Below are 13,335 nucleotides of genomic sequence, written 5' to 3'. Positions count from 1 at the left end.
ACCAGATGTAGTAAAAGAGGTTCCACAAAGACTCTAGATACTGGAAGGCAGGCCTGTAATGCCCATTCCGTGCTGTCACTGAACAGCCAACCCCACCATCCATCTAAGAGGCTCTAGATCCACTGAGGGGCAGGAACTGCCCAACACTGCCCTTTTTCTAGTATGACATGCTCTAATATGAAATACTAGCATATCTTTCCCATTCCTCGGCAATATAGGAAGGGGTCTGGGAAAAGGGATTTCTAATAGTAGTAACATTTGAAGCTGCCATACAGGCACTTCAGCCCACCTTCTTCACCCTCCCAGAAAACCCGTCCCATCACAGGCCAGGTGACCAAGCAGCATGGTGGGTCCGTCAGAACAAGGAGCCCTTCTGGGATGCACTGAAGAGCAGTGTCATGGACAGCTATGCAGACCCCATGGCCTCCTGAGGCACCAGCGTGACTTACATGTGCGTGTGACCACAGACCACTGTCAGAGGCCCGTGGGCAGGCCCCGCCTGGGACCACGGGCATCCAGTTTGCCAGCCTAGCTCCCAGCTGTTTCCTAATTTCGGTTCAGTTATTGAAATAAAAGAACAAAAGCTCAGCTAGCAAGCGTTCAGTCTTCATGCTGGTGCTAAACGACATTCGGGGATAAAGGGCTGCTCAGTCTCCCCACCGGCAGCTACTCCCAAGACACATTAGGATGCCTGCAGCTAATGACTAAGTGAATTAAAGGCCATTTCTCAGCAGTGCCAATGAATTTATACCCCAGGCCCTGAATGGGGGAGTTATTCTTGTTCATGGTGCTTTCTTCCGGCCAAGGGCCGGGGAGCATAGTCCAGTGGGTGGGAACGCAGCCCGGGTGAAAAGTCACCCTGACGTCCCTGTCTCCTGCTTCTGCACGTTGAGCTTGCTTATGCCGCCTTCAACTTCGAGTGCCCCAAAAAGATGACTCAGGGAAGCAACTGCAACGCAGATCATGGGGTACAAAGATTTTTTTCCCTTCCTGTGCAACTCTCTTCTTGAACTGATTTAGGAACCTATTCAGGGAATGTTCTAAGTGCTTTCTGTGTATTAACTCATTTCATCCTTGAAACTGTCACTATCCCCTTTCATAAACAGGCCACCCGAGGCAGAAAGAAGCCATGTCTCACCCAAGATCACCAAGGCGGCAAATGGCAGAGCCGGATTCAAACCCCAGCGGTTTATTACCGTAGCTCTGACTGTCTTGCCTCTACCTTCTCAGTGAAAGGGCTCACTCCTAAGGCACAGTGTCCCGGAGGCCCAGAAGCTTACTCTTGAGACAGGACAAGATCTCTATCTTCTAATGGGTTTTGTTTAGGTGCTGGTAGGACCTAAGATTTGATGCAGCTCCTTGGTGGCAAGGATGGGATTGTAATGACACGGTGTTGGAAATGACGGCAAGGACTACTGATAAGAGAATACATACATCCCAGAGCAGAGTGTCTCCAGCGGAAGGTCCCATGTAGTATGTTGGTAAGGTAAGGCTTACCTTACCTTAGGCTGGTAAGACACTTGCCCGGGCAGTAGCTCTTGATCCTCCTACATGAGCTACATCGGGAATGATGGAGAGCGGGCTGCCTCCCTGGGCCCGCAACGCCAGGACTGCTGGCTAAGTCACCAGAGGACCAATACCCTAGCAAGACACCATGAGAGGGGTGTGCTCAGAAAAGAACCCTCAAAAAGGGAGGGAAAAGTCCATGTATTACAGTAAACAGAGAAGGTGCATTAGAGAATTAAGGAAGGCAAACAATGGGAAATGCCATCTCTATAGAAAACCCTAACAACCACTTTGAAATCATCTGTTCCAAAATAACCATAAAACTTTCACCTAAGTATGCCAACCATTCTTGTGTCAACATTGTGTCAAGCCTTCTGTATTCATGATTTCCTTTATTTCTCACAACAATCCTGCAGTGTAAGTAGTCTGTTGATTGCATGTATCAAGAAGCTAAGGTTCAGAGAGGGTAAGTAATTTGCTCAAGGCCACACAGCTTGAACTACACCTTGGTTTCTGCAGCTTCCAAGCTGGCATACTTGGCCTCTGCACGAATGTGCCATTCAGTCATTTAAAAACCATTGATTTCTCCTAATGATGTAAATGAATTTCTACTAGTATAACAAATATTCTTCCCAAGACATGAATAAAAGCTTACCTGTTGATACATTTATTTTAATAAATTCAAGAGGGTTTTACTACTGCACATAAAAGAGTTTAAACTTTTGGAGATTATACCTCTGACTTCAGCCAAAGGCATCTGCTCCAATAATAATAATAACTAATATCTATTGAGTGTGTTCTAAGTGTTAGTCCCATTCTAAGGTTTTCCGTGAACTAACTCATTTAATCCTCATGACAGTCCTGGAAGGGAAATGCTACTGTTCTTTCTAGTTTTACAAATGAAGAAACTGAGGCACAGTCAAAGAACATACATTTAATAAGGAAGACAACTGTTAACCAACATACTACCATCAACAGAATCTCCCCCAAATGCTCTGTTGCCCGTGGGAATTTCCAGAACTTTAGTATGATGTCCTTAAAGACATGTGCAAGTTTCTGCTGTTCACCACCCCCATCCCCTTCTCTTTGGTTTAAAAACAGCTGGGAGAAACTATATAGGTTCCCAAGAATAACCTTGCTGGCCAGTGGCTGCTCTGGGTTCGCGCTGCAGCTGGTACAGCTTCTCCAAGACGAGTCTGGTTACCCCGAGTGGAAGCGAATGCCAAGAGAGAATGCAAGCCAAAGCTGACCATGAATGGATGAGCACGTAACTATGAAGAGTTCTCTAAACAGAAGCACAAACTGGGGCTCATGAGCAATCTTTAAACTAGATCGGACAAGTCCTTCAGAACAGAGATCTGTCCAGCTTTGGGCAGTGGACAGAGTTCTTTCACCCCCATCTTCCTGGTTAATCACCAGCGCAACTTAGGTGGTGGGAACAAGCTTTGTCGGGGGCCTCTCTGTAGAGCCCCGGGAGCGGGGCTGGGGAGACTCAGAGAGCGGCCAGGGCATGCCGGAGGTTCACGGCCGCCCTCGGGTCCAAATCGACATCTTTGCACCCCAAATTCAGATCTCACTTGCTGAGCAGACTGTTTCCCTTTCTCCCAAACAGGAAATGAATGCATTTTTAGAGAGTACAACACAAAAACTACCTTTTTATATAACGTCTTGCCATTGAAAAAAAAATGAATGATGTTATCTCACTCGACCTTTGGGCAGAGTTCTGCAAAGCTGGCTCCTTTAACTTGTTCCTTATGCTGGAATACTCGATTTTCTTTGCAATAACATCAAATTCTCCTGGTGTGCCTTCTGCACCCTTATCAGTCTTCTTTGCTGGCTTCTCCTGTCCTGTTCTATGTTCTCGGAATACAGGCCCGTGGTCTCCTCTGTTCTCGATGGATACTTCCAGTACCATAAGCCAGTAATTCCCATTTTATCCCATCCCAACCTCCCTTCCCTGGCTCTCTCCATATAATCCACCTGCAACCTTGGCATCACCACTGGCCACCTCATAGGCTCTTAAATTCACCGTCTTCCAAACTGATCTTATCCTCCTGCTCCCAAACCAGGTCCTCCACCCTGATGCTGCAGTCCACATTGGGGACCTTCTGTGACTGCTTACTCTCTTCCATCTCTGATATCTTTCAGCCATCACATGCACATCCTGCACATTCTACAGGCTGCACCCCATCCAAATGTGTACACTTCTCTCAATCCCCCTTCCACAGCCATCCACAAGAACACCACCCTCTGGTCTGCACCAGCTTGTCTCTCTCATTCCACCCTCACTTCTTCCAGTCACTCAACCTCGCAGCAGCCAAAGTTCCCTTTTAAAAATGCAGATCCAATTGCATTCCCTTGGTTAACACACATCAGTGGTCTTCCACTAGTCTCAGGATAAGATTTAAGAATCCTTAACTTGGCCTGTGAAGCCCTACAAGACTGTGCATTGGCCTCCCTGCCTGGCATCTCTGTGTGCCCCTCCCTCCCAGTCCTTCAGCTGGAATCCCCGGCAGGCCTCCCAGCCAGGCTGGGCTGCTTTTTCTACCCCGCATCTTCCCCAAGTTCGTTCCTTAGCCCGTCACTCCTCTCTACCACAGCAGCCTGGCAATGACAATGAATGGCTATGCGGGTGACTATTGGCCCAGTGCCTGTTTCCCCTACAGATCTGGTGAGCACCAGGGCAGACTGTTTTCCTAGTGTCCAGCATAGCGGAGGTATGAATTCATAAAATTTGTCAAATGACTGCCTATAGGAATAGGAAAAAGATTTAAATTCTACTGTGCCCTTTTTAAAAAAGCATTGAACCCAGTGTCCTTGAAAGCCCAGCCACTCACCATAAAAAGTTAGATGCTTTTAGGGAATTCACACACATTGAGACTGCTAGGCTCTCATTTTTTATATTAGTGCTCCACTATGACTGGCCAATAAGATACTGGTGGTTATTTCTCTAAAATTTTTTTTCAGGCAATAGAACCAAAGCAGTTATAATATCTTTTAGCTAGAATTGGCTATTTCTATAACTGGCCAATGTCATGACAGTCTTGAAGGACACTAAATGAGATGCAGGTGTCTGAAGAATAAAGCTTACCACCATCGAGCAGTTTGGTGCCCGCGGGGTCAATTTGATTATTCCTGTGACTTAAAGATATTCTCCTCCAGATGAAGGCATAGAATGCTCTCAGCAAGTTGAAAAAAAAAAAAAAAAACGTATAAATCACTAAAATCATTCCCAAACTCTTGAGCACAGTTAAGCATCACCACAAATCTTTTGGTCAAGGTTCTGTCTGAAAAGATGACCAGGGTAAATGCCCTACTGATTCTTAGACTCCTCTCCTGCATCCTGCCCCTGATTCTTGGACCCTAACTCTGTGATGGAGAATAAAACAAGAGGGATTTTGTGTAGGCCAAGTGATAGAAATTTTTATTGAACTAAATAAAAATAAAAGAGGCCTTCTTTGTACTTTCCTCACTATTGATGGACTCATTCATCTTAGCTAGGTTTAATCAATTTCCTGGAACTTAGTTATAAATTGTACTTTATCAGTGGTCAAAAGCTAAAAGTCTTATACCCAACATTTCATTGGTCCAAAGCCATGTCCTTTTCATGTAGCTGATCAATAATTATGTTCAGTGTACGAAGTCCTTCTAAGAATATACGGATACTGACTTAGACCCTACCCAAATCCACATGGTTATCCATAAATAGGACAGGACATGCAGGACTTCCTTAGAAACCAAGCCTCTGGTAGGAGGTGACACCTGAGATTGCCGGGGAAGACAAAGGCTACAATCTACACAGCCCTGTGTCACCAAAGGGGCATCTGACGGGCCTTTATTTGAGAATGGGAATGGTTTTCCCAGGATGCCTACAAAAGCCCACCTGACCTACAAGGAAGCTAAGTTTGCAAGTCTAACTGTGGGCTTTAACTGCCTCCATGTGCCAGGGTAGATCAAGTTCCTACTCTGGACAGAGCAAACACAAGTCGTCACCATGGGCCAGAGCTGCAGACATGGGTGGGGATCCAGCAGGGGCAGGATGCAGGAGAGGGGTCCCTGGTGACAGAGACGGTTATTACTTAAAGGTTCAAAAATTATAGCCATCTGAGTGTTCAGTATTTCTTTTTCGTCTCAGTGGGCAATAGGAGCAAGATGAAGGATCAATAGATAAAGCGGTATAATCTCTTAATATCCCGTGGTCACAAGTGACTGACGAGAAGCCAGGGCTCGTGCATGTTGGCTGGTGCATAAATCGAAGTGTCCTTGGGCACACTGTTGTCTTCAGTGCAAGTGGGCACTCGGAGGGCATGTCCCCGTGGATGCGTGTGCCTCGCTGAGTCTGAAGTCTGACTCGCCTCCAAGATAGAGGTTCCAGAAAGTGCCACAGAAGAGACACAAGGAGGCCTTGGCGGTAGCTCTGATGGGGAGCATGAGAGCCAGAATCCATGTCAAAAAAGAGCACCTGCTGGGTGCAGCTTCTTTGCCCTTGCTCAAAAATCCTTAAGTTCTCAGAGGAAAAGACCACAACAGCAGAGGCCAGGTAGAGAATATGGGAAAACATGACTGGCTTATCAGCTGAGAGGCAGGATGGAGGCAGTGACAGTGCTTGGGCTCTGGAGTCCAATCTCCTGGGCTTGAAACCTGTTTTTTCCCCAAGCTGTGTGATCTATAGCAAGTTATTAACCTCTTTGAGACTCGGCTGCATTATTTTGAGACTGTGGGTTATTGTGAGGATCAAATGAGATGATTCAGGTGAAGTGTGGAACAGAGTACCTGTCGTAGGGTAAATGCTTTGGAAAGTGTTAGAAATTGTTATTTTAGCAACTTGATGAGAAAACATATAAAGCCCAAATAAATCGTATCAGGTAAGAAGGGACAAAAATATAGATTAAAACAAAACAATACAAAACAATACAATGCATCCTCTGAAAAGCCTGCATTAATTGAGGATCTAGGCTCAAGGGCCAAAAGTGCATGTGTGCATGCACGGGCATATTTGCATTCTTGAGTATTTGAAATGTTCTGTGGGGTGACAGTGGGGATTTTCTAGGGTTTACACGGTAAGTGCCTTTAGCTTGAAAGTAAGGGTAACAAATTGCTAGGCAAGGAGCCCACTAACTAAGGCAAATGGTCAAGGTTTGCAGGGTGTGAGGCTCCAGGGAGGTGGCGGCCTTTGGAAATACTCTTGGAAGGAACAAACCACAAGCAACAAAGCAGGAAAGGCAGGATGTGGGGGGCAGAGCCTGATAGGACACTGCTTAGGTGAGGGGAGAGGTGTGACCAGAGTCTAAAGGAATAAACATGGGGTCTAGCCAACGGAGGCATCTGGTTCATAGGAGAACTAGAGGAAATGGCACAGCTCTGGGTCGAGGGCTCGTACAAGAGACCCCAACTGGCCCCAACTGGCCCCAACTGGCCTGGCTGGGCTGCAGCTGCCAGGAATTTCAATTTGTGCCCAGGAGAGGAACCAGAGGTGGGGTGGGCATGGGCACAGCGGCACTCTGAGCCTCACTTCTGAGAGCTGCCGAATTAGCACCCACCCCTCCCTTCACACTGCCTCTGCCTGGGCCTTTGAAGGTCTCTGCCCCACAGCACTATGGGGACTCCGTCTACTACAGCATCATTCTCAGAATAGAAGACAGTGAACTTCACACTTCTCACGCACTGAGCATTCTTCGCGCTGACAATACGACAGACTTATAAACTCAAACTGGAAAGTGTTTCACTTGCCTACTGCTGTTTGCAGAAGCCTGCAAGGTCCAATTCTGAGGATCACAGTTCAAGGCTTTGATTACTTATCTATACTTCCCTTCTTGGGCCTTGTGTGGACATCGAGATCAGACAGACCCGGGTGCGAACACTGTGCACTTACTGGCCCTGGGACATGGGACTAATTACTTCCCCTCCCTGAACTTCAGTTTCCTGTGTGTTAAGCGGGGTTTGTATGCATTCTGCATGAGGGGCAATGGCTGTATGCAAAGAGAGAATGATAGTAGATGAGATCCTGGATATAAGCAAAGAACCTCACCCAAGAGCTGGTGCACAGAAGTCACTTAATAACTGCAACTGTTGGGGCACCTGGGTGGCTCAGTTAATTGGCTGCCTTTGGCTCAGATCATGATTCCAGGGTCCTGGGATTGAGTCCGGCATCAGGCTCCCTGCTTCTCCCTCTGCCTGCCACTCACCCTGCTTGTGCTCTCTCTCTCTCTGTCTCTTCCCCTCTGTCTCTGACAAATAAATAAAATCTTAAAAAAAAAAAAATTGCAACTGTTGGGTCTTGTTGTTGCTGGTCTGTCTATAAGGACATATGAGGTTGATGGGATTTTACTGCACACTGGAACGGAGGCCCTCACTGATTTCAACCAGGGCTGCTGGACCTAGATGGGCCAATTGAAAAGCAATCTGCTCTTGGTGCCCACAATCTGCCAGCTTCGAACTGCAGCGGCACCTGACAAAGCAAGTGAATTGCCGTGAACTGTTAATGAGGAGCAAGATGGCGCCTGGGAGCCCCGTAAAATGGCTACCCCATTCCTGTGACGTTGGTTATCCTCTCATCTGCCATTCGGCTTTCCCAGTGGTTATGCTCTCAGCTGCCTAACTGTCTAGAGGCTTTGATTTATCCGACAAAGGAAGGTGGCCACAAGGCCACAAAGGTGAGGGCCTCACCTGGGACAAGCCCCCCGGGAAAGCGTGGCTGGTGCTACGGTTGCCTACACAGATGGCCACAGTGCCCGCCGGTGAAGGCCAGGGTGGCCCTCCAGCTGGAGGACAGGCCCTGAATACTAAAGGGTGTATGGAAAGCCTTGGGCCGTGCTTTCCCCAGTGTTCAGCGGAGTAGCTAAGGCAGACCCTGCTTTTCCATACTTGACACTTCACCTGCCTGCCTAGTCACTGCGGTCTAGTTAACACCTACATAGGCCCTCTCAATCACGGACTCGTTTATTCCTCTATGGGTTCGTTCATGCCACAAATATCCACGAGGCATCTACCGTGTGCGCGGCCCTCTTCTAGGCGCTGGAGATACATGATGGAGAGATACATCAGGGATGAAAGAGACAAAACCCTCTGTCCTCAGGAGCTCACACCGCAGTTTAAAACCCAGGAAGGTACATAGAGAGTGTGTGTAAAGATGGAAAGAGCTATGTAAAAATAATAAGGTGGGGAAGGGCAACAGGATGAGCTAGAGGGAGGGGGTGCAATTTGAAGAAAGGTGGCCAAGGAGGCTGCACCGAGGAGGTGATATCTGAGTAAGACTTGAAGGGGTGAAGGCCTTTACCTGCTTTTCCAAGGTGACCACACCAAGGTCACACAGCCACCCCCTGCCTAGCAAGGGAATTCCTTTGCTTGTGAGAGCGCCCAGGCCTCATCCCATTTCACAAGCTCAGGTGTGTGCTCCCAGCGGGCCACGAGTCCCACAAGGCTGAGAGCCCAGCACAACGCTGCACACCCAGAAAGCTCTGCGGCCGAGAGGTGCGCGCGCGCGTGTGCGCGCGCGGCAGCCCCAGCGGGCCCTCACCTCCTCCAGCCGCCGCCGCTGCTCCTTCTGCTCCTCTATGCGCTTCTGGCGCTCGGCCAGCAGCTGCCGCTTGTGCTCCTCGTTCTCCCGCTGCTGCTGTTCCAGCTGCTGCCGCCGCAGGGCCTCCGAACGCTCCTTGTTGGCCAGCTGGAGCCTCAGGAAGTCCCGCCGCAGCGTGGACTCCCCTGGCAGGTTCAGGATGGAGCTGCGGGCAGGAGAGAGAGAGACGGGGAGGCTGCGTGTGGCGAGGGCCGCCTCACCCCCGCGCTGGGGGAGGCCGGCCGAGCCAGCAGCTCGCCTGCGCGGGGGGACGCGAGCCACACGGGCCGGCCACGGGCTCTCGGGCCCGCTGCTACTCACAGTACTCAGCCCCAGAGAAACAGAGTCATGGGCACCACAGAACAGTGTGCAGCCTCCTTTTCACGGTGGCCATGGGCAGGCGCATGCTGTCACCATCCCGAGAGAGAGGTCCCCCTCTCTCCAGGACCGTCCTCACTGCTCCCTTGCCCTGGTGACCCGCAAAGATCTGCTTCTAAAGGTTTTAGGGAGCGTGCGAGCCCTAGGGCTTGGATCAGCTGAATTTTCACGTTTAAGAGAGGCATGAACAAAGCCAGCAAATGAAAGGAACAACCGGGAGCAACAAGGGAACGTGTTCTACTAAGAGGACATCACCATCCCCGTATCACTTCCGCGACGCCTTGCACCCAGACCCAGGAGGCAAATGACAGGCTGCTCGTGTGAAGACGTAATAAGCCAGGGAGGGAAAACATCAGAGTCAAGGTCACCACAGTAGAATATGAACCCACATCTGAGAGTTCAGAGCTGTTTCACTGCACCACGATTAAAGGGAAGTGACATGGTTTGGCTCTGGAATGGATGGTGTAGCAAGGACTTCAACCCAGCTCACGGATCTCTAGATTCCGTTGAAGCACTGTGGGCCTCAGTTTTCTCATCTGTAAAATGGTAGTTGTGCATCATGTGCATATGTGTGTGTCCCTGGTGGTCTAGGGCTTCTCTATTCACATCTCACTGCATGTGAACAGCTCAAAGTTACACTCTTTGGTTGTGCATAGCAGCCTAACAGGGAGGTGGGGCAGGCTCCTATTTGTTCACGCAAACCTAGCCCTTTTAATCTTGCTGGCGACTTCCACTTGAAATAGATCCATTAAATAACTAGTGAGCCGTTTTTATGTCACAAGCACTGTAAGAGGCTCTAGTGGATAGAGCAGTAGCTAAACCAACTCTCTCTCGGGTGCCTGGGTGGCTCAGTCGTTGGGTGTCTGCCTTCAGCTCAGGTCATGATCCCGGGGTCCTGGGATCAAGTCCCACATCGGGCTCCCTGCTCAGCGGGAGACCTGCTTCTCCCTCTCCCGTTCCCCCTGCTTGTGTTCCTGCTCTCGCTGCTCTCTCTGTCAAATAAATAAATAAAATCTTAAAAAAAAAAAAATTCTCTCTCTCATGATCTTCTTGCGGGGAAGAGAGACAGAAAATCATTAGACAAATGGCTGCAAATAACATAATTTCACATATGAACAGGCTCCATAGAAGACGTAACAGTTTAAGAGTTACAGTGGTAGGAGGCTGGGACAGGGATTAAGGTTCTGCTTCAGATGGGGTGATCAGGGGAGACCTCTCTGAGAAGGTGCCAGATGAGCTGAGACTCAAATGATGAAGAGTCGGCCCCACGAAGAAGTAGGGGAAGAACCTTTCAGGCAGAGAGGAAAGCAAACGTAGAGGCCTGTGGTGGGAACAGGTGGGGCCTCTCCGAGGACTTCCCAGAGCAGAGTGAAGGAGAGAGGTGGCCCGGGAGGAGGCCAGGGACACTGGGCGGACCCGGGGAGCCACGGGGCATGGAAAACATGCACGGAAAGCTTATAGTCAGGACATTGACGTGATGGGATTTGTTTGGCTGCCTAGGGACAACTGTCCGCAGAGGGCCACCAGCTGGGCTGCTGCGGCAGTGGCTCTGTGGGGCGGGGCGGGGCAAGCGGACAGAGGAGGAGAGAAACATTGGTGGCAGAGTTAACGAAGCCAGTTGATGGATGCGGTGTGTGGAGTGAGCGATGACTTGCAGGTTTTGTCTTGGCACCTGGACAGTGGTGGTGATGCCAACTGGGGTGGCAAATGGGGGGCGGGGAGCAGGTTTGGTGGCAGTTGACGAGGGGATTATTCTGTGTTGGACAGTGTAACCACTGTGCAGTGTGACTGTCATCTATGCCCAAAAATGACATAAAAAGGCTTCATTCTTGAGGTCTTACAGACAGTGCTTGGATTCCACGAGCACGCCTCCTCTAAAACTTAACAGCTTTTGTGTAGAACACTAAAACAAACCCCAAGTGACAGTGCTTATGTACACAGGCCACAAGCAGGACTTGGGGAACCATGCACATGAGGAGTCTCCATTAATATAAACTGATGCAGAATCCATGTCAGGCGATTGGAGCTGTAGTAGAGGCTCAATCATCATTGGTGTGTGGCTTGGGTGCCATCTTTGGGCTCTCACCCCATTTCTAAAATGAGATAACCACTGTCCCTTTCTACTTTTCAGGATTTCATGAAGATTAATTACATGGGTCCATAAGACAGGACTTGGAACATAATCTTCAATGTGATATTATGATACGTTACAATTATCGAAGTGTTAAGGCATGGCTAGGTCAGCCCTCTAAGTGACTCCTAACACGCGGTTTGGCCAGTACTAGTTAAAACAGGGCTTCTCAGTTCTATAGAGAGTGATCAGTAGGGCTGACATGACATCTGGGTGAGCTTTGGAAAAAGAAGAATAGTACGCAACTTCTCTGAGAGCAGGGCACTTGGCTCTTTGCCTTTATAAGAACGTTCATTTTCTGTGTCACTACTTGACAAACATCATCTTTATGCAGCTAAACTGGGGGAAGCCAATATGTAAAGCATCGGATGGAAGGAAAAATTCTCCTTCAGTCTTTGACCTTGATAATTCCTGTATCAGGTGCAGAGAAAAACTGGACGGCCCCATAAGCCCCTCCGTCTTCCAGTAGTTTAGCAATAATCCGGCTTTGTATCTAACTCAGAAAAAGAAGCCACTAGCTTGTTCTAGCAGGGACGACGGAGCTGGCCCCTTTCCTGAGCAGGCAGCTCTGCCTCAGCAGTATGGGAATTTCTCCTCCTGGACCCCTGGAGTCCCCTCCTTGGATGGCTAGAGGAGGGGGACCCATTTCCCCAGTGAGCCTCCCGCTAGTGTGTTTTCCCCAATAAATCTCACTTCACTTACACTGACCATGGTGTGTGTGCCTGTGCCACTCAACTCACCAAACTGCCACCAGCTGAATTCTCTCACGGAAGAGAAATCCTGGCAATGTGAGCACACTAACCTTAATTATTCATACACAGACTGGAAGAAGTTGGAATCAATGTCAAGTGAAATTCAAAACGCACGGGTCATAACAATAAAGCAACACTGATCCTGGAGTCCAACATGTGACAACTGGAATGAGCAAGAAATTTTCTATTTAGGGTTCCCCTCTAGAGTGTGATTTGATTTCCTGGAAACCATTTCCTCTTGGATGAGCTTGTGGTGAAAATACCAAGACATGTGACAAGGACAGTGGCTGCCCAAATGGGCTTCTCAAAGGTATGAAGTAACGAACTGAATAATTCGAGTCCAAAAATACCACTTAGGTCTCCTGAGAGTCGTAGTTTTAGGTCCTTTGAGTCTTGCATTACCCAGATAATTGCCTCCTACCCATTCTACCCGTGACATACGTGAGGAAACAAGGTCTTAGAATAGAGACCATAAATCTTAGGGGACAAGGTAAAGAATACGCTGATTTCCACGTTTTTGTAAGAGTGTGCCTGGGGACATTTTCCCAAATTAATGAGTATGTTCATGGGCAATAAATTAAATAAGACCACCTTGCTGGATTCTTAAAAATGAACCTATAAATCAAAAGGAAGTGAGTTTCACACAAGCACAATTCAGAACGTGAGAAGAAGACTTGGCCTTTATTTTCCTACCTGGGCTCTCCCGAGTCATTCTCCTCCTCTTCTTCCTCACTTCCACTGTACTCATACTCGGTCTCATCTAAAGAGAGACTCACAGAATGTTAGTGCACAAAAAGATGCTACAGCTCAGCCAATCCCACCCCCCTCGTTTTATATGTAAGTAATCTGAGGCCCAAAGAGTTGTCATTAATGCTGACCTGGGACAGGCTCCAGGCCTCCTGACTTGTGGTATAACAGTTCCCACCAGCTGAGCTGGATTTGAGAACGTGGAACTCACATCCAAGACTGTTCCAGCTGACTCGAGATATCTGTCCCTAATGCCTGCTGTTCAA

At 48.7% G+C, this 13,335-nt stretch overlaps 1 protein-coding gene across 2 annotated transcripts in view; it reads right to left on the bottom strand.

Moving 5' to 3' along the window:
* Window positions 1-13,335, bottom strand: part of TNIK (TRAF2 and NCK interacting kinase) — a 382,067-nt gene that overhangs the window by 81,159 nt on the left and 287,573 nt on the right. For both annotated transcript variants that reach the window (XM_028100807.2, XM_028100808.2), the window contains exons 11-12: window positions 13,016-13,082; window positions 9,023-9,227 (exon numbers count right to left, since the gene is read on the bottom strand). In XM_028100807.2, the coding sequence (XP_027956608.1) occupies window positions 9,023-9,227; window positions 13,016-13,082 (272 nt within the window). The remainder of the gene's footprint in view (window positions 1-9,022; window positions 9,228-13,015; window positions 13,083-13,335) is intronic.

Source organism: Eumetopias jubatus, unplaced genomic scaffold (assembly GCF_037043125.1).
Source record: "Eumetopias jubatus isolate StellerSeaLion01/CBP00866 unplaced genomic scaffold, mEumJub1_p1.0 scaffold_1, whole genome shotgun sequence".
Classification (NCBI taxonomy): domain Eukaryota; kingdom Metazoa; phylum Chordata; class Mammalia; order Carnivora; family Otariidae; genus Eumetopias; species Eumetopias jubatus.
The sequence above is the reverse complement of the archived record's forward strand: the minus strand, read 5'-3'. Positions and strand labels throughout refer to the sequence as shown.